The 22,109-nt window shown below is 46.1% G+C and overlaps 1 protein-coding gene across 9 annotated transcripts in view; it reads left to right on the top strand.

Moving 5' to 3' along the window:
- LOC140399196 (disabled homolog 2-interacting protein-like) overlaps positions 1 to 22,109 on the top strand; it is a 1,161,885-nt gene that overhangs the window by 1,084,043 nt on the left and 55,733 nt on the right. For all 9 annotated transcript variants that reach the window (XM_072488541.1, XM_072488542.1, XM_072488540.1 and 6 more), the window contains 3 exons: positions 11,445 to 11,589; positions 13,748 to 13,892; positions 21,834 to 22,070. In XM_072488541.1, the coding sequence (XP_072344642.1) occupies positions 11,445 to 11,589; positions 13,748 to 13,892; positions 21,834 to 22,070 (527 nt within the window). The remainder of the gene's footprint in view (positions 1 to 11,444; positions 11,590 to 13,747; positions 13,893 to 21,833; positions 22,071 to 22,109) is intronic.

The raw sequence follows: 22,109 nt of genomic DNA, 5'->3' as shown, positions 1-22,109 counted from the left end.
CCAAGTTAGGTGGGAGGGTGAACTGTGACGAGGATGCTGGGATCCTACAGCATGATCTGGGCAGGTTGGTCGAGTGGGCAAATCAATGGCAGCTGCAGTATAATTTAGATAAGTGTGAGATTATTCACTTTGGAAGCAAAAACAGGAAGGCAGATTACTACCTGAATGGTTGTAAATTGGGAGAGGGGAGTGTGCAGCAGGACCTGGGTGTCCTTGTGCACCATTCGCTGAAGGCAAGCATGCAGGTGCAGCAGGTGGTAAAGAAGGCTAATAGTATGTAGGCCTTCATTGTGAGAGGTTTTGAGTATAGAAGCAGGGATGTGTTGCTGCAATTATACAGGGCCTTGGTGAGGCCACACCTGGAATATTATGTGCAGTTTTGGTCTCCTTCTCTGAGGAAGGATGTTCTTGCTCTCGAGGGAGTGCAGCGAAAGTTTACCAGACTGATTCCAGGGATGGCGGGACTGTCATATGAGGAGAGATTGACTGGGTTGGGATTGTTCTCACTGGAGTTCAGAAGAATGAGGGGGATCTCATAGAGACTTATAAAATTCTAACAGGACTAGACAGGGTAGATGCAGGGAAGATGTTACCAATGATGGCTGTGTTCACAGTCTGAGGATTCAGAGTAAACCATTTCGGACAGAGATGAGGAGACATTTCTTCACCCAAAGAGTGGTGAGCCTGTGGAATTCATTACCACAGGAAGTAGTTGATGTTAAATAATTGAATATACTCTAGAGGCGGCTAGATATAGCACTTGGGGAATGGGATCAAAGGCTATGGGGAGAAAGCAGGATTAGGCTGTTGAGTTGGATGATCAGCCATGATCATGATGAATGACGGAGCAGGCTCGACAGGCCAAAAGGCTGCCTCCTGATCCTATCTTCTATGTATCTAGCCCCACCGACCACCCATGACACCCACCGACTGCCGATGATCTGGCCGAGCGGCTGAAGGCTATTGCTAATTGGGAACTGGCAATCATGGTTAAGTGAGCACTTCACGCAACCCAAGTGGATTCCCATGGGTGGGCGGGCCATGTAGCATGTGCTCAGATCGGCGGCGGGCGCAAGGCGGTGGTAAAACCGCGATATAGTTACTATCATCTTGTGAGATGAAACTTAGAAATATTTAGTTTTGGGTTTATTTCCATTCCAGTAAAGGAGACACAGTTTTGTCAATTTTATATGGCATGAGAATTGAGTGGTCTGGTTTGTTAAGGAATGCAAGGTAATTTGTTCTGCAATATCTGTAAAATTGACATTTCATGCAGATTCACTTAAGTATAAAACCTTTCTTTCAGTAATGTCTGCCTGACAGTCGTTAGCCTTGTTTGGCTGGTAGAATTCATCTGACTGGCCAGCTACTCATAAAATTCTAAGAGCTAACATATGAGTATGGTTCCATTATTGAAGCACCTACTTAATTAGGAATCACAGGATACATTTTTTTTTCATGTTTTTTTGGGGGGGCTCTTATGGTGAAATTCTCCCAATAAATGACTACTCATTTTGGGCACGCTTCACAGGGTCATTCTCGCCAAGTGATTGGGCGTGATCCAGATCTGTATTTCATTTGAGCTTGGGGAGTTTCTCACTGAAAAATCCCACATTTCTTCTGCAGTGGGGAACTAAAGACACTGGCAAGACTGGCACCTCAGAAATCGGAGCGGCATTTTTTTTGAAGGGCGCCACTGCCTGGATGGCTACTCTGTTCGGCCCCCAACCACCCTGAGCTGCAGTGGCCTCTCAGACCCCCGGCCTGGCCATCAGGCTGGTTTCTGTTTTTGAAGACCAATACTAATTTGCGCAGGCGTCGGGCCTCGTTGGTGGGGCCAGTGAACACCGGGAGCCGGGAGACTACGACCTGAAACATATTTAAATTAGTTTAATGGCTCACTTAAATATACTGATCTGAGATTGCGTCGGGCCTAGTGGGGCAGGTGCATCGTGCGCAACTCGGCACCCGGCGCAGAACCCATTTTTGGCCTCTCTCGCTATGCTCCTGACGTAACGGGATCGCCGCTGGGTGCATCGTGGTGGGAAAATCACGCCCAATTTATCTTCACTTTCCATTAATCAGCAGTATTATTTTTGTTATAATGTATTCCTGTAAGAATAAAAAGATTTCATTTTTAAAAAGCTGTCATTCAGGGAGAGCTTAAGTTGTAGATGCATTGTCTGGTCAGTCAATGTATGGGCTATGTCATGATATCCATATTAACATATCATGGTGCAATCACACACACATACTGATGGACAGGTAGACGGACCAATTAACACACACGCAACATCACAGCCAATCACCAGTGAGAGCACACGCACTATAAAACAGGGAACACCACAGTTCTCGCTCATTCCACTAGGAGATAGCTCAGAGCACAAAGCTCACAGCGTGCCACTCAGACATACACCATGTGCTGAGTGACTCTCTAAGTTAGTGCTACAGGTTAACATAGTCCACAGGTTAACTAGTGAAGTATGAACCACAGCCAGAAGTTAACAGTTGTTATTGTACAGAATAATAAAACAGAGTTGTACCATCTACAACCGTGTTGGTTCGTTTGTATATCGGAACACCCAACATGACATGGTACCAGGATTGGAAACTCGCCAGCAACTGTGAGACCTACCTGCACCTCTTCAGAGATCCGTCATCCTGCGCCATGGACACCATCAGCCCGCCGTAGCCGCTCCGAATCGCTGGAAATCTCGGCGTCAACTGGAAGCTGTTTAAACAGCGCTTCCAGCTCTTCCTAAAAGCCACAGACAGGGAGAATGCATCGGACACCAGGAAGATCGCCCTCCTCCTCTCCACAGTGGGGCAACACTCCATCCACATCTACAGCTCCCTGGCATTCGCGGAAGGTGAGGACAAGACGAAGTACAAGACGGTCCTTCTAAAACTTGAGCAACACTTCAGCGTCGAAGTGAATGAGAGCTTCGAGAGGTACCTCTTCCAGCAGCGCCTGCAGGGTAAGGATGAGCCTTCTCAATCTTTTTTGACACATTTCCGTATCCTCACGCAGTCCTGCGGCTATGAGGCCACCTCCGATTCCATGATTCGGGACCAGATAGTTTTTGGGGTGACCTCGGACACCCGACGCCAGCAAAATAAAGAGCCTCACCCTAGCCACCGCCATTGAAACCTGCGTCCTCCACGGAAACGCGACCAGCCGGTACTCCCAATTCCAGGCGGCCGAATTGGCACGGCAGGGGTCCTACGAGGCCGAGGGGGTCCAGTCGGTCGAGTTCCTCCCGGCCCGCGGCCCGGACGAGGGCGGCCATTTCGTGCGCTTTCCGAGGCCTCCCGCGCTTGTACGCGCCAAAAGAGGGGACGTCGATGCAGAGGGATGTGGCGCACTCTACGCAGGACTGAACTGCGCATGCGTGGTGGCGCAACGAACACCATGACGTCACGACGTGCAGCACACTTAATGCGGCAATGTCAAGCCAAAACTCGACAATGCATCCGCTGTGGCAAGATGGGCCACTACACTGCCGGCTGTCGAGCAGCTCAACCTGCCAACGCTCTGCAATTCCGCCAGCCTCGCAGGGACGTGCGGGCAATTCAGCCTCCATACACAAAGTCATACCCTGATGACGACACAAAGGTTGGTGGAATTGCGGATAGCGATGAGGACTGTCAGAGGATACAGCAGGATTTAGATTGTTTGGAGACTTGGGCGGAGAGATGGCAGATGGAATTTAATCCGGACAAATGTGAGGTAATGCATTTTGGAAGGTCTAATGCAGGTAGGGAATATACAGTGAATGGTAGAACCCTCAAGAGTATTGAAAGTCAAAGAGATCTAGGAGTACAGGTCCACAGGTCAGGGGGGTGGGCACGGGAGCAATAGGTCAGAAGGTGAGAGCATTGAGGGAGAACTAGGGAATAGGGACAGTGTGGCTCTGAGGCAGAGCAGCCAGGGAGAAGTTGCTGAACACAGCGGGTCTGGTGGCCTGAAGTGCATATGTTTTAATGCAAGGAGCATTACGGGTAAGGCAGATGAACTTAGAGCTTGGATTAGTACTTGGAACTATGATGTTGTTGCCATTACAGAGACCTGGTTGAGGGAAGGGCAGGATTGGCAGCTAAACGTTCCAGGATTTAGATGTTTCAGGCGGGATAGAGGGGGATGTAAAAGGGGAGGTGGAGTTGCGCTACTTGTTCGGGAGAATATCACAGCTGTACTGCGAGAGGACACCTCAGAGGGCAGTGAGGCTATATGGGTAGAGATCAGGAATAAGAAGGGTGCAGTCACAATGTTGGGGGTATACTACAGGCCTCCCAACAGCCAGCGGGAGATAGAGGAGCTGATAGGTAGACAGATTTTGGAAAAGAGTAAAAACAACAGGGTTGTGGTGATGGGAGACTTCAACTTCCCCAATATTGACTGGGACTCACTTAGTGCCAGGGGCTTAGACGGGGCGCAGTTTGTAAGGAGCATCCAGGAGGGCTTCTTAAAACAATATGTAGACAGTCCAACTAGGGAAGGGGCGGTACTGGACCTGGTATTGGGGAATGAGCCCGGCCAGGTGGTAGATGTTTCAGTAGGGGAGCATTTTGGTAACAGTGACCACAATTCAGTAAGTTTTAAAGTACTGGTGGACAAGGATAAGAGTGGTCCGAGGATGAATGTGCTAAATTGGGGTAAGGCTAATTATAACAATATTAGGCGGGAACTGAAGAACATAGATTGGGGGCGGATGTTTGAGGGCAAATCAACATCTGACATGTGGGAGGCTTTCAAGTGGCAGTTGAAAGGAATACAGGACCGGCATGTTCCTGTGAGGAAGAAAGATAAATACGGCAATTTTCGGGAACCTTGGATGACGAGTGATATTGTAGGCCTCGTCAAAAAGAAAAAGGAGGCATTTGTCAGGGCTAAAAGGCTGGGAACAGACGAAGCCTGCGTGGAATATAAGGAAAGTAGGAAGGAACTTAAGCAAGGAGTCAGGAGGGCTAGAAGGGGTCACGAAAAGTCATTGGCAAATAGGGTTAAGGAAAATCCCAAGGCTTTTTACACGTACATAAAAAGCAAGAGGGTAGCCAGGGAAAGGGTTGGCCCACTGAAGGATAGGCAAGAGAATCTATGTGTGGAGCCAGAGGAAATGGGCGAGGTACTAAATGAATACTTTGCATCAGTATTCACCAAAGAGAAGGAATTGGTAGATGTTGAGTCTGGAGAAGGGGGTGTAGATAGCCTGGGTCACATTGTGATCCAAAAAGATGAGGTGTTGGGTGTCTTAAAAAATATTAAGGTAGATAAGTCCCCAGGGCCTGATGGGATCTACCCCAGAATACTGAAGGAGGCTGGAGAGGAAATTGCTGAGGCCTTGACAGAAATCTTTGGATCCTCGCTGTCTTCAGGGGATGTCCCGGAGGTCTGGAGAATAGCCAATGTTGTTCCTCTGTTTAAGAAGGGTAGCAAGGATAATCCCGGGAACTATAGGCCGGTGAGCCTTACTTCAGTGGTAAGGAAATTACTGGAGAGAATTCTTCGAGACAGGATCTACTCCCATTTGGAAGCAAATGGACGTATTAGTGAGAGGCAGCACGGTTTTGTGAAGGAGAGGTCGTGTCTCACTAACTTGATAGAGTTTTTCGAGGAGGTCACTAAGATGATTGATGCAGGTAGGGCAGTAGATGTTGTCTATATGGACTTCAGTAAGGCCTTTGACAAGGTCCCTCGTCGACTATTACAAAAGGTGAAGTCACACGGGATCAGGGGTGAGCTGGCAAGGTGGATACAGAACTGGCTAGGCCATAGAAGGCAGAGAGTAGCAATGGAGGGATGCTTTTCTAATTGGAGGGCTGTGACCAGTGGTGTTCCACAGGGATCAGTGCTGGGACCTTTGCTCTTTGTAGTATATATAAATGATTTGGAGGAAAATGTAACCGGTCTGATTAGTAAGTTTGCAGACGACACAAAGGTTGGTGGAATTGCGGATAGCGATGAGGACTGTCGGAGGATACAGCAGGATTTAGATTGTCTGGAGACTTGGGCGGAGAGATGGCAGATGGAGTTTAATCCGGACAAATGTGAGGTCATGCATTTTGGAAGGTCTAATGCAGGTAGGGAATATACAGTGAATGGTAGAACCCTCAAGAGTATTGAAAGTCAAAGAGATCTAGGAGTACAGGTCCACAGGTCATTGAAAGGGGCAACACAGGTGGAGAAGGTAGTCAAGAAGGCATACGGCATGCGTGCCTTCATTGGCCGGGGCATTGAGTATAAGAATTGGCAAGTCATGTTGCAGCTGTATAGAACCTTAGTTAGGCCACACTTGGAGTATAGTGTTCAATTCTGGTCGCCACACTACCAGAAGGATGTGGAGGCTTTAGAGAGGGTGCAGAAGAGATTTACCAGAATGTTGCCTGGTATGGAGGGCATTAGCTATGAGGAGCGGTTGAATAAACTCGGTTTGTTCTCACTGGAATGAAGGAGGTTGAGGGGCGACCTGATAGAGGTCTACAAAATTATGAGGGGCATAGACAGAGTGGATAGTCAGAGGCTTTTCCCCAGGGTAGAGGGGTCAATTACTAGGGGGCACAGGTTTAAGGTGAGAGGGGCAAGGTTTAGAGTAGATGTACGAGGCAAGTTTTTTACGCAGAGGGTAGTGGGTGCCTGGAACTCGCTACCGGAGGAGGTAGTGGAAGCAGGGACGATAGGGACATTTAAGGGGCATCTTGACAAATATATGAATAGGATGGGAATAGAAGGATACGGACCCAGGAAGTGTAGAAGATTGTAGTTTAGTCGGGCAGCATGGTCGGCACGGGCTTGGAGGGCCGAAGGGCCTGTTCCTGTGCTGTACCTTTCTTTGTTCTTTGTTTGTTCTTGACGTACAGACGGGTGATACCGACGACCGGGAACCCTTCCACGTTGCGGTAATAGACAAAAATCAGATGTCACCAAGTAGGACCCACCAGCCGATGCCAGTGCACAGCGTTAATCCGGGCGATGAATGGTGTGCCACCCTAACGATCAACCGATCTCCAATCACATTCTGCTTAGACACTGGTGCCTCCGCCAATCTCATTGCATGGTCAGCCTTCTACACCTTGAAGGTCAAACCACCGATTCAGCCATCCCACTGTCAGTTGGTCGATTACAACGGTAATGTTATCCCGGCCATGGGGTCTTGCCAGCTCGAGGTTGCACACAATTCATACACAGCCACACTGTCTTTTGAGATAGTTGGATCCTCGAAGGACTCTCTGCTAGGCACACAGGCGTGCAAGATCCTCCACCTCGTTCAGCGGGTACACACTCTGTCTCCAGAAGGCACGTCCGATTTCCCGGATGCAGACTTTAGGGCATAGCTCCACTTGCTCCTCGCCCACAACCAGGAGGTTTTCGAGGGCATGGGCACACTGCCCTACACTTACAGAATACGGCTCAAACGGGACGCCACCCCGGTCATTCACGCACCTCGTAGAGTCCCAGCACCACTCAAGGACCGCCTCAAGCAGCAGCTGCAGGATCTGCAGGACCAAGGAGTGCTTTCCCGGGTCATCGAGCCTACGCCATGGGTCAACTCCATGGTGTGTGTAAAAAAGCCCTCTGGCGAGCTCCGGATCTGCATCGACCCGAAAGACCTGAACAATAACATCATGAGGGAACACTACCCCTTACCCAAACGGGAAAAAATCACGAGCGAAATGGTCCGGGCTAAAATTTTTACCAAGCTTGATGCCTCAAAGGGTTTTTGGCAGATTCAACTGGATCAGTCCAGCAGGAAGCTGTGCACTTTCAACGCTCCCTTTGGCAGATACTGCTACAATAGGATGCCGTTTGGCATCATCTCGGCATCTGAGGTGTTTCATCGAATCATGGAACAGATGATGGAGGGCATCGAAGGGGTGCGCGTCTATGTTGACGACGTCATCATCTGGTCCACCACACCACAGGAGCAATTAGTCGTCTCCAGCACGTCTTTGCTCGGATACGAGAGCACGGCCTGCGCCTCAACTAAGCCACGTGTTCTTTTGGCCAAATTGAGCTAAAGTTTCTGGGGGACCACATATCCCGGTCAGGGGTGCGTCCGGATGCATACAAAGTGACAGCTATTGCAGCCATGCCGCAGCCGGCAGACAAGAAGGCAGTGCTACGCTTTCTCGCTTTCCTGGGGAAGTTTATTCCCAACCTTGCCTCGCACACAACGGCTCTTCGCCACCTGGTGAAGAAGACTACAGAGTTCCAGTGGCTGCCCGCACACCAGAAGGAATGGGAGGAGCTCAAGATCAAGCTCACCACCGCCCCGGTATTGGCGTCCTTCGACACTACTCGAGACACAAAGATCTCGACTGATGCCAGCCAGTCTGGCATTGGGGCGGTACTCCTGCAACGGGACGACACTGCATCATGGGTCCCGGTCGCCTGTGCCTCGCGGGCCATGACCCCCACAGAACAGCGCTATGCGCAGATTGAGAAGGAGTGCCTGGGTTCGTTAACCGACATAGATAAATTCCACGACTATGTCTATGGTCTTCCGCAGTTCACCGTGGAGACCGACCATCGCTCCCTGGTCGGCATCATACAAAAGGACCTCAATGAGATGACCCCTCGCCTCCAGCGCATTCTGCTCAAGCTCCTGGGGTACGACTTCCAACTTGTCTACACCCCGGGAAAGGACCTCATCATCGCGGATGCCCTGTCCAGAGCAGTGAGCACATCGCCTGAATCGGGGGGGTTCGTCTGTCAGGTCGACGCACGTGTAGCCTTCACATCGGCCAATCTGCCAGCTACTGATGCAAGTCTGGCCCACATTTGCCGTGAGACTGCGGCTGACCCCCTTCGACAACGTGTGATGCGCCACATGATGGAAGGATGGCTCAAGGGGCAGTGCCCACAATTCTACAATGTCCGGGACGACTTGGCCGTCATTGATGGTGTCCTCCTAAAGTTGGACCGGAGTGTGATCCCACACAGCATGCACAGGCTTGATCTCGAACAATTGCACGAATGCCATCTCGGGATTGAAAAGTGCAGGCGGAGGGCCCGAGAAGCTGTGTACTGGCCGGGCATCAGCGACGACATCGCCAACATGGTGCTCAACTGCCCCACCTGCCAAAGGTTTCAGCCGGCGCAACCCCCTGAGACACTTCAGCCCCATGAGTTGGTAACGTCCCCATGGGCAAAGGTGGGTGTGGACCTTCTTCATGCGCTCGGGATGGACTACGTCATCATAATTGACTATTTTTCCAATTATCCGGAGGTCATACGCCTGCACGACTTGACATCATCAGCTGTAATCAGAGCATGTAAAGAAACCTTCGCACGCCATGGCATTCCGCTTACCGTCATGTTGGACAATGGGCCCTGTCTTGCGAGACACGAATGGTCTTCTTTTGCTGCTTCATATGGCTTCACACACGTGACGTCCAGCCCTTTGCATCCCCAGTCGAATGGAAAGGCGGAAAAGGGCATCCATAAGGTGAAGCTGCTCCTCTGCAAGGCTGCTGATGCCGGATCTGACTTCTGTTTAGCCCTGCTGGCCTATCACTCGGCCCCACTGTCCACAGACCTCTCACCAGCCCAGCTGTTGATGGGTCGCGCCCTCAGGACCACTGTGCCGTCCATTCATGTTCCTAAACCCGACCATGCTTCAGTACTGCAAAGGATGCGACAGCAGCGTGCTCAGCAGAAGGCAGCACATGACACTCGGGCAACTGATCTTCCTGCCCTGGCGCCTGGAGACAACGTCCGCATACACCTACCAGAGGGTGGCTGGTCGGCAACTGCCGAGGTTCTCCGCCGCGTGGCTCCCCGCTCGTTCCTGGTTCGCATGCCTGATGGCTCCATTCGCCGCTGTAATCGGCGGGCCCTTCAGCTGCTTCCGCGCTCGCTACGTGATCATGCACCGGTGCCATGCCCTCATGTTGTCCCTGATGTCGACTTCGTGGAGCTTCCTGCCACTCTGCCTATTCCTCTATCGCCCGTGGCCAGGACCATTCCTCAGCCGGTGGATCCTGACCCACCCTTGAGGCGGTCAACCCGAATTCATCACCCACCTACTAGACTGGACTTATGAGCCTGTTTGTACATTGGACTCACTGAATTGTTGCGCAACAATGTTAACGTGTTTCTCTTTTTGTCGTTCCAGGAGTTCTCTTTCGATATTTGATGATTGCACTTGTTTTGTTTGTGGTACAACCTCATTGCTATGTTGCACCTGACACCTTCCTATGTATGTAGTTTAGCCTCATGTACATGTTGTAAATATTGCACACACATACTCAGCCGCACTCAGTACACACCAATATTTATTACCATGTAGGCACATATTCTTGTGAAAAGGGGGGATGTCATGATATCCATATTAACATAACATGGTGCAATCACACACACACACTGATGGACAGGTAGATGGACCAATCAACACACACGCAACATCACAGCCAATCACCAGTGAGAGCACACGCACTATAAAACAGGGAACACCACAGTTCCCGCTCATTCCACCAGGAGATAGCTCAGAGCACAGAGCTCACAGCGTGCCACTCAGACATATACCATGTGCTGAGTGCCTCTCTAAGATAGTGCTAGGGCTGTGTCCACAGGTTAGCTGGTGAAGTACAAACTACAGCCAGAAGTTAACAGTTGTTATTGTACAGAATAATAAAACAGAGTTGTACCATCTACAACCGTGTTGGTTCGTTTGTATATCGGAACACCCAACACGACAGGCTATGGAACACAAAATGGGAAATAATAATCAGGAGAAAATATTGAGTCCTCATTGGAGGAATATATGTCCAAGATTCTCTGCTAATGGGACGTAGATGTTCCGGGGATAATACATGGAATTTATAGCAGCGCAGTAATTATTTCAGGTCCTGACATTGGAGAACATACAAGCCAAGACTGACAAGGAAATGCGGTTGGATAAATTATCCAAGGCCTCACACCCCTTGCCAGAGCCTCTGATACCGCATGTTCAAATCAGAAAATAACAGAAAATGTGCCTATGGTTATCTGATATTCACTGAATGGCTGAAACACTTACCCTAATCGACATGGCTTGCAATAAAATAAATTAGGGAAGTGTGATGCTAATCAATACCTCACTACCCTTCCAAATATTTATAAATGCAGTTGTTTTGCCAAATTTGTGGGGGGGTGGTTTATTGTTTCAGGACAGCTCCACATTCTTAATCCTATCAGTTTACATGTTCAAAAATGTTATCACACTGTTGTCAACAGATCAGTCCCTACTTCCGCTCTTGTAACAAATACTTCTCTGCTACTATCCTAGTACGCTTTGTATGAATAGTTTAACCATGGAAAAGATTCAAAGCCAAGTGGCTGCCTAAAAATTAGCAACTTTTCAGTAACCGTTTTCCTCAGTAAATGCTGTGGTAAAATGTAGAATGAATTAACATGTTTGTCAAACAACTATCCATTGATTTGGCTCTGAAATTCTCTTTTACAGGATTTCTTGACAGACTTGATGATGTCAGAAGTTGATCGTTGTGGTGACAATGAACATCTAATTTTTCGGGAAAACACCTTAGCAACCAAAGCAATAGAGGAGTATCTGAAGTTGGTTGGCCAGAAGTATCTACAAGATGCACTTGGTATGTCAAATGGAAGGTTGCAAAACCAATGCGAATAATCACAGCTGAGACTGGCAAACTGCTAGTTTTTCTTACTTTCACAATCGTGCTTTTTTCAGTAGCTTAAAGAGAGAGCATTGCTGCGTAATAATCAATAAATTAATGAAAATTTCCCCTGCCAATGCTTCTTCACCTTTTGGTCTTTAGGAAAATGATCCACAGTTTGATTGAGCCTCACTATTCGCATTCGCCAACCTCACATAGATAAAAATGTTGCTAGTTAGGGCAATATAAATATTAATTTGGATAAAGAGGAAGAAAAGATCGAAAAAATGTTACTTGCTTTAACATCTGATTTAAAATCATGGACGATAAGAATATGTTGCTGAATTAAATTGGAGTTTATTAATTGAGATACCATTTGTTAAATTCTCTCATTCATCAAATTACTCAATTATTCATCAATACTAATATGAAATAGCAAGAAAGTCATTTGTAGGAATGTCCCCATTTACATCCTACTGAAAAAAAAGTAATTAGCATAGGTTATATCGTTATTCATCTGATTTGTTTTGGTGACGTGGACATTTTATTTTCGTTAAGCAGTAAGAATGAACATAGGAAGCAGTGAGTTTTTATCTAAACAGCTGTAACTTTAGATTGCAGCCACGGGTAGCATTTAAACAATGCTTGCGTCTTTCTTCCCTCCTCCCCTGTGTTATTAGTCAATAACTGGGCAGCATGGTAGCACAAGTGATTAGTACTGTGGGTTCACAGCGCCAGGGTCCCAGGTTCGATTCCCTGCTGGGTCACTGTCTGTGCGGAGTCTGCATGTTCTCCCCGTGTCTGCGTGGGTTTCCTCCGGGTGCTCCGGTTTCCTCCCACAGTCGAAAGACATTCAGGTTAGGTGGATTGGCCATGATAAATTGCCCTTAGTGACCAAAAAAGGTTAGAAGGGGATAGGGAGGAAGTGAGGGCTTAAGTGGGTCGGTGCAGACTCAATGGGCCGAATGGCCTCCTTCTGCCCTGTATGTTCTATGTAACTTAAGGTTGCCTTAGCCATCAACCATTTTGTAACCAGAGGACTAAAATCATTCAGTGCCTCGTTTCTCTCATGATTGGACCAGCCACTAGAAAATGCACAAAAACTACTATTTGTCCTCTCCAGTTATTAAGCCTTCCTCTCCGAGAAAGAGTATTCTGCTACTTTATTCCTTCTCACATAGACTGACTAGGTCTAGGAATTTGCAGTGTGGGCAATCACAGAAGTGAGCCTATCATATCTTGCACCTTTTATAGCACTTTGAATATCTTTCCCCCAGGTTTTGACCACGCTCCTAGGAGAAAAATGCAATAGATGAATGCATGAAAAAAGGAAAAGCTACCTGAACCAGATGTACTGCACAGAGATGCACTTCCTTTTGATTGATCTGAGTCATATATCTGAGCCTTACATGCAGTCAGTATTTGATGTATTTGCTGCTTTTACTCCATTAAGTGTAAGAGGCCAGCAACTGTTCCTTACAACAGTGGCAACCAACATCTGTGGAACAGTATTGCAGCAGGAGGCAATGCTTTTAGAAGGGGGGAAATAACTAATGTGAAATTACAAGTTCAGTTCGAGTCTACAGAAATTTACTTTCAAGTTATATTTCCCAGAACTTCTTTGTTACAGTAATAGTTTGATGTAAAACATCAACAGATCAAAAGAAAATTATTTGGGGGATATGCTTGTATCAGTAACTAACAAAGTTTGTTTTACATTTTGTCTAGACAGGAAATGGTGACTAGTCCTGTGGATGATAATATGAGTTGAATGTTTTTTGTTGTATTTTTGGGAATGTAGGAGATTGTTTTTGTCGCGAATTCCCACTTGTGCTCTGCACAAGTCTTGTGTTCAGAAAATGACAGATTTCTGGTGCCACTTATTTTTCTCATTATTCCTGTTGTTACCAGTTCAGCTGCAGTAATAATGTGTTATACCTTACTGGTTTAAGCCAAGTCCCGAATTACATATTTTATTCAAACATACTATACAATTAATGATTGACGAAAATGTGAGAAGGCAGCTTTTTGGTTTTTTTTAATGCCTTTAAATAAATGAAGCCTTGATCAAAAATAGATTTTCCAAAATGTTGTACGGGGATTTAACACAATTAATTATTGCTGTTTCCAACAGGAGAGTTCATCAAGGCTCTCTATGAATCAGATGAGAATTGTGAGGTAGATCCAAACAAATGCTCATCGGGAGACCTTGCTGAGCATCAGAGCAACCTGAAAATGTGCTGTGAGCTGGCGTTTTGCAAGATCATTAACTCATACTGGTCAGTTACCTCATTATACGTCCGTCCAGATTTTCATTGCTATTTTTCTTTTACTAGTTACTTGGTAAGTTTGTGTTCTTAGCTATGCCTTTGAAAGCACAACAAATCATTCAGTATCTGAAAAAGATAATATTCTGTATACTGATGAGGGACTGCATCAGAAATCGTCCCCAGTCTTTCTACTTTTCAGCTATAAACCAAACCAATGGGCTTTTCTTTTTTAAAATATTTTAATTCGATTGCTAACATTTTAAAATTTGATACATTAAAAAAAGCAACGCAAAATAACAAGAACAACCCCCCCCCCCCACTCTACCAACCAATAACTCAAAGAATAGCCTCTCCCCCTAGCAACTGACGGTAACCAACTCCTTAAAATGAAGAATAACACACCCTATCGCTTGTGGAACCCCTCAACCCCCCTCCCCCCACCGGAAGGTAAACATAACCTTCTCCAAATACAGAAACTCCATCAGGTCTCCCAGCCGCACCGAGGCACTGGGCGGAGAGGCTGACCTCCACCCACTCAAATATCCGGCTCATCCTCAACTTCGTCAGGTGCACCACCTTTAACTGTATTAACCCCAGCCTCGCACACGAGATTGAGGCACTCGCCCTCCACAACACCTCACACCACAACCCCTCCTCCAATGCCACCCCCAGCTCCCCCTCCTCACACTTGGCTTTAACCCTATCTTGTAACGCCATATCCTCCTCCACAATCGAATGGGCATTTCTAGTAGCTTTTGTCTTATTTTGGATTTTCACTTTTTAATTTCACCTGTTCCTTTTCAAATGTCAAGCAACAAATGTGCATTTTGACTGAATTACGTTGTATATTCATTACCAAGCCTATTATTATTCGCAAACGATCAATTAATCTGTTTAAGCTATGTTTTGCTTAGAAATGTTCTTCAATTTGCATAATCAACAGTCATGGGGATTAAATACAATACTTATAATTAGTATCCATCTGTGCAGTGTTCTCTGTTTCATAAGGAGTATAGATTTTAGATTCATGCAGGAAAATTCCAATAGAATATTCGGCTTTTAACCTGTACCAGCCGGATCAAACACAGCAATATTCCGAGGGTCCCACCTATGTGTCTGCTGCTAACTGTCAATTCTTGAAGCAAATAAGAAACATGGGTGGGTATTACATCCATCCTTTTTTTTTTTAAATAATCAAAATAACAAACAAACAAATGTGAAATACAATACAATACATTAAACAGCAAAACCAGAAAGAGCAAATTTAAAGTTCTACCACTTAACTCCTAAGTTGCTTCGCTGAAATACTGTAGTAATTTTTATAGTACTCCTTGCAATTTTGATTAATCATTACAGCGAGGTAGCTTGCTGCTTTTTTTTTTCTTTCATGGGATGTGGGCATCGTAGGCAAGAGCAACATTTGTTACGCATCCCTAATTACCCTAGCGAAGGTGGCGGTGTTCCGCTTCCTTAAACTGCTGCAGTCCATGTGGTGTTAGGGAGGGAGGTTGATAAGTTGTTGTAGAAATACATTGCAACACGTTGGAAGTCTATTTCCGATTTGTAGCATTTTAATTTTAATATGAGAGAGATACTGGCCTGGGGAAATCCAATTGTTAGATTTGAAACTTGGATTTATTTTTGTGCACCTGTTAGAGCACTGCACACCATCAGGAAAGGTTTTCTGGAGGTAAATATCTGGCAGTCATCACTCATGGTTTCCTCCCCTTTAGATCTTCTGCAGGAGTTGTTCTAACATCCCTGTCAACTTTACGTTTTTTAGTAAACCAGTGAAAGGTTGGAACTGCGGGGGCGATTCTCCAATATGGAGCCCAAGTGTTCGCGCCGTTGTGAAAGCCGTTGTGTTTCACGATGGCGCGAACCAGGCCCTGGTACGACCGATTCTGGCCTCCACAGGGGGCCAGCACGCCGCTGGAGCGGTTCATGCTGCTCCAGCCTCCTTTCGCGGCGCCAAATGGGCGCCACGCGAACCCTCGCATGCGCAGTTGGGCCGTGCCAACCTGCACATGAGCGGGGGACTTCTTTAGCACACTGGCCCCGACTCAACATGGAGTCGGTGTTCAGGGGCCGTCTGCGCCAGAAAGTAGGCCCGGGGGGGGAAGAGGCCGGCCCGCCGATCGGTGTGCCCCGATCGTGGGCCAGACCCCATAGACGCCCCTCCCCCGGTGAAGGAGCCCCCCCCACAAGCCGCCACCCGATTCCCGCGGCCAGCGCAGCGCCAAACGCGCCGGCGCAAATGGCGCCGATTCTCTGCATCTTGGAGAATCGCGCGGCGGCGTTGTGGCGCAGTTACGGCGATTCTCCGGCGCGGGGCGAGGTCTTTTCATTCTATATGTCAGACCATTAAAAATTCATTCATACATGATTGGAATTATTTTCAATGAATAACGAAGGATGGAACTTCGATGTTGTGGCCATTTCGGAGACATGGTTAGAGCAGGGACAGGAATGGTTGTTGCAGGTGCCGGGTTTTAGATATTTCAGTAAGCTCAGGGAAGGTGGTAAAAGAGGGGGAGAGGTGGCATTGTTAGTCAAGGACAGTATTACGGTGGCAGAAAGGACGTTTGATGAGGACTCGTCTACTGAGGTAGTATGGGCTGAAGTTAGAAACAGGAAAGGAGAGGTCACCCTGTTAGGGGTTTTCTATAGGCCTCCGAAAAGTTCCAGAGATGTAGAGGAAAGGATTGCAAAGATGCTTCTGGATAGGAGCGAAAGGAACAGGGTAGTTGTTATGGGGGACTTTAACTTTCCAAATATTGACTGGAAACGCTATAGTTCGAGTACTTTAAATGGGTCTTTTTTTTGTCCAATGTGTGCAGGAGGGTTTCCTGACACAGTATGTAGATAGGCCAACGAGAGGCGAGGCCATTTTGGATTTGGTACTGGGTAATGAACCAGGACAGGTGTTAGATTTGGAGGTAGGTGAGCACTTTGGTGATAGTGACCACAATTCAATTACGTTTACTTTAGTGATGGAAAGGGATAGGTATATACCGCAGGGCAAGAGTTATATCTGGGGGAAAGGCAATTATGATGCGATGAGGCAAGACTTAGGATGCATCGGATGGAGAGGAAAACTGCAGGGGATGGGCACAATGGAAATGTGGAGCTTGTTCAAGGAACAGCTACTGCGTGTCCTTGATAAGTATGTACCTGTCAGGCAGGGAGGAAGTGGTCGAGCAAGGGAACCGTGGTTTACTAAAGCAGTCAAAACACTTGTCAAGAAGAAGAAGGAGGCTTTTGTAAAGATGAGACATGAAGGTTCAGTTAGGGCACTCGAGAGTTACAAGTTAGCTAGGAAGGACCTAAAGAGAGAGCTAAGAAGAGCCAGGAGGGGACATGAGAAGTCTTTGGCAGGTAGGATCAAGGATAACCCTAAAGCTTTCTATAGATATGTCAGGAATAAAAGAATGACTAGGGTAAGAGTAGGGCCAGTCAAGGACAGTAGCGGGAAGTTGTGCGTGGAGTCCGAGGTGATAGGAGAGGTGCTAAATGAATATTTTTCGTCAGTATTCACACAGGAAAAAGATAGTGTTGTCGAGGAGAATACTGAGATTCAGGCTACTAGACTGGAAGGGCTTGAGGTTCATAAGAGGAGGTGTTAGCAATTCTGGAAAGTGTGAAAATAGATAAGTCCCCTGGGCCGGATGGGATTTATCTTAGGATTCTCTGGGAAGCTAGGGAGGAGATTGCTGAGCCTTTGACTTTGATCTTTAAGTCATCTTTGTCTACAGGAATAGTGCCAGAAGACTGGAGGAAAGCAAATGTTGTCCCCTTGTTCAAGAAGGGAAGTAGAGACAACCCCGGTAACTATAGACCAGTGAGCCTTACTTCTGTTGTGGGCAAAATCTTGCAACGATTTATAAGAGATAGGATGTATAATCATCTGGAAAGGAATAATTTGATTAGAGATAGTCAACAATGTTTTGTGAAGGGTAGGTCGTGCCTCACAAACCTTATTGCGTTCTTTGAGAAGGTGACCAAACAGATGGAAGAGGGTAAAGCAGTTGATGTGGTGTATATGGATTTCAGTAAAGCATTTGATAAGGTTCCCCACGGTAGGCTACTACAGAAAATATGGAGGCATGGGATTCAGGGTGATTTAGCAGTTTGGTTCAGAAATTGGCTAGCTGGAAGAAGACAAAGGGTGTTGGTTGATGGGAAATGTTCAGACTGGAGTCCAGTTACTAGTGGTGTACCACAAGGATCTGTTTTGGGGCCACTGCTGTTTGTCATTTTTATAAATGACCTGGAAGAGGGCGTAGAAGAATGGGTGAGTAAATTTGCAGATGACACTAAAGTCGGTGGAGTTGTGGACAGTGCGGAAGGATGTTACAAGTTACAGAGGGACATAGATAAGCTGCAGCGCTGGGCTGAGAGGTGGCAAATAGAGTTTCATGCAGAAAAGTGTGAGGTGATTCATTTTGGAAGGAATAACAGGAAGACAGAGTACTGGGCTAATGGTAAGATTCTTGTCAGTGTGGATGAGCAAAGAGATCTCGGTGTCCATGTACATAGATCCCTGAAAATTGCCACCCAGGTTGAGAGGGTTGTTAAGAAGGCGTATGGTGTGTTAGCTTTTATTGGTAGAGGGATTGAGTTTCGGAGCCAAGAGGTCATGTTGCAGCTGTACAAAACTCTGGTGCGGCCGCATTTGGAGTATTGCGTGCAATTCTGGTCGCCGCATTATAGGAAGGATGTGGAAGCATTGGAAAGGGTGCAGAGGAGATTTACCAGAATGTTGCCTGGTATGGAGTGAAAATCTTATGAGGAAAGGCTCAGGGACTTGAGGCTGTTTTCATTAGAGAGAAGAAGGTTAAGAGGTGACTTAATTGAGGCATACAAGATGATCAGAGGATTGGATAGGGTGGACAGTGAGAGCCTTTTTCCTTGGATGGTGATGTCTAGCACGAGGGGACATAGCTTTAAATTGAGGGGAGATAGATATAGGACAGATGTCAGAGGTAGGTTCTTTACTCAGAGAGTAATGAGGGCATGGAATGCCCTGCCTGCAACAGTAGTGGACTCGCCAACACTAAGGGCATTTAAATGGTCATTGGATAGACATATGGATGATGAGGGAATAGTGTAGATGGGCTTTAGAGTGGTTTCACAGGTCGGCGCAACATCGAGGGCCGAAGAGCCTATACTGCGCTGTAATGTTCTATGTTCTTAAGGTCCTACCGCTTTGATGCACAATAAGGAAGATTTGTTTGAATAGAGATGCATTTTCCAATTATGTATGCGTAATTAAATATTACTCAGCATTTATCCCAAACTATTTTCCTCATTGCCTTCCAATCAGTCATGGTAATAGTGAATTATCATCTGAAAATAAATTCAAGTTCTTCTCTGTAGTCTTTCACCGAGTTCACAATGTAATTTGCAAACTGTTAAAATTGTTGGAAATGATCTTCTAACTAAGAAGGCTGTAATTTACTCAGAGTCTTTTATGTCAAAACCCCTCAAGGTTCTTTAGATAGCTGTTTTTCCACCTTCTGAGCCTCTACTAGATCATACGTAGATGGGCAGACCTTTCACGACCATGATGTGCCGATTCTGTAAAAGTACTAGGGGCACGATTCAACCCCTTCGCCTCGGAGACCTTGGGCAAGCGCCATTCAGCACTGGTCCCCACAAACCGGGACTCGTGCGAGACTCCCAGGGGATCGGAGGCACCCAGTTGCATGCCCTTTGGGCAGGATGGTACCCTGGCATTGCTGGTGCCACCTGGGCACCCTAGCAGGGTCAGCCTGACACTGCCAATGTGCCCAGGCGGCACTGCCAGCTGGCATTGTGGGCATTGTCAGGGTGTCAAATTGGCACTGCCAAGGTGCCAAGCTGGCATTTTCTGCATACGTGCGCACGATTGAGCCGGGGCTGCACGGTGTATGTGGGGTGGTGGGGGGAGGTCATTGCAGGGGCTGTTTAGCACAGAGCTAAATCGCTGGCTTTGAAAGCAGACCAAGGCAGGCCAGCAGCACGGTTCGATTCCCGTACCAGCCTCCCCGAACAGGCGCCGGAATGTGGCGACTAGGGGCTTTTCACAGTAACTTCATTTGAAGCCTACTTGTGACAATAAGCGATTTTCATTTCATTTTCATTTTTAGGGGCCTCAGAGATCGGGATGCCATTTAAAAATGGCATCACTGTGCGGCTGCGGGTTCCCCATTCAGGCCCCTTATTCAATGCGTGTTGCGTTGAATAGCCAAGTGTTTCTCGGCAATGTGAGCGCTGGGAAACATGCGGCTCAACGTGCTCGCTAGGGGACTTTGTACCCTTTCGGGAGAATCGCGCCCTAGGTTTCAGTGTTTTTACATTAAGTAGTTTTTATATGCACGCATTTAAATAGAAACGGTAAGCACTTAATTAAGGACACAATGCCTTCGGTTAAGGTCCCTAATCTGTGGAGTATTGCAAGACTTGCATTAGATATATATTTTCAAACCCTTGTTAATTATCAGGATCAACTGATTATTTTTGTATGCATGATACCTGCTCACAAGAATTAATTCATTCATTACAAAAATCAGTGAATCTGTTACTTTGACAAACTGTTTTACATTCATATTCTTGCATTGCATACATTTGACAGGAAACATTTTGGTTTGGCTTTGTTGTACACTACGGTTAACCAGTATTAACTATTTATAAATCACAAGATTGCGAATCGAAAGCACGATATTAATAGCAACTTACTTACAGTGCAGTCTGTAATATGAAGTCACTTTTTTCTTTGCTAAATAGCCCTTCGGGAATAGGGTCCAAATGGAGATGGGTGACCTTTGTATGCTGCTCTCCTTGATAATTTTATATTTCACGTCCCACTGCTGAAAGGAGACCTGTAAGAATTCTTACAACACCAGGTTAAAGTCCAACAGGTTTGTTTTGATGTCACTAGCTTTCGGAGCTCTGCTCCTTCCTCAGCTGACCTGTCAGTGCTGGGCGGCCACAATTCCTGTTGATAAAGGAGTAACACTCAGTCCTGTACTTGAATTTTAAATCAGACTCATCCACAAAATAGTGGGTCCCTGAGAGCAGCTTTGTGAAGGTGAGATCTCTTGTATTTATATGCAAGGTACTTTATACTTACTTAACTGGTGAATCTTGCAATTGGCAGTAAATGTAGATTACCAGCATAAAACCATTTTCGAACAATGAATTTTAATGCTGGTCAAAAAGCAGTCCTTTTGTTTGCAAGTAAACTCGAGCATTGCATTTAGATTATTCCTAATTGCAATATTAATCTAATGTATAAACAGTTAAATACTTATTAAATCCATACACTATGAATCTTGCCAATGATCATCACCATAAAATCAACTGCAACTAAAGCAATAAATTTCCTCTGTTAAACTGATTTCCTCTTCTGCCACAATCTAAAATAAACGCTGTCGTTGTGAATTATAATAAATTTACAGCCTCATTTCTTAACTAAAATGAAACTGGAAGTACCATCATGATTTACAATTTGTTTTTAATGACTAGAGTCCTTATTCCTTCAGTGGGTAAGCACATTATCACCAATACTGTTGTTCATGGAGGGTGTATCTAAACTTCAAACAATCTTTACTCGGCAAAGAAATTCAGCTTTTTTTGTATAGGATACCACAGGAACTTCTTTATAATATAGAACATTTTGACCTCTTTAGTTACTTTTTCCTTTCATAAAACTGCATTGTCATAAGTCTAATGTAACATATTTTTTCTTGTTACATTATTATGATAGCTTGTCGTATTTACATGTCATGTAATTGATATAAAGGTGTTTCAAACTGCAGAAGGAATTTAGATATTAAAATCTTGATCTTTCTGTCAGGTTAGCACGACTATCATAGCTTAAAATTCATCTCTTTTCTGTTTAAGTACTGACTATATATTTACATGAGTAAAAATAATTTCACTTCACTACAACAAATTGTTCAACAGTGTATTTCCACGAGAACTAAAGGAAGTGTTTGCATCGTGGAGACAGGAGTGTAGCAACCGAGGGCGACCTGACATCAGTGAGAGATTAATCAGTGCTTCCCTCTTCCTGCGGTTCCTTTGTCCTGCCATTATGTCCCCTTCTCTCTTCAACCTCCTGCAGGAATACCCAGATGACCGCACAGCACGCACTTTGACTTTAATTGCCAAGGTTACCCAGAACTTAGCTAATTTTGCCAAGTAAGTGTTTCTTTTTATTGGCTTGAATTTGAATCTTTG

This window comes from Scyliorhinus torazame, chromosome 22 (genome assembly GCF_047496885.1).
Source record: "Scyliorhinus torazame isolate Kashiwa2021f chromosome 22, sScyTor2.1, whole genome shotgun sequence".
Lineage (NCBI taxonomy): Eukaryota > Metazoa > Chordata > Chondrichthyes > Carcharhiniformes > Scyliorhinidae > Scyliorhinus > Scyliorhinus torazame.
Note: the sequence above shows the minus strand (reverse complement) of the source record. Positions and strands in the feature narration are given on the sequence as shown.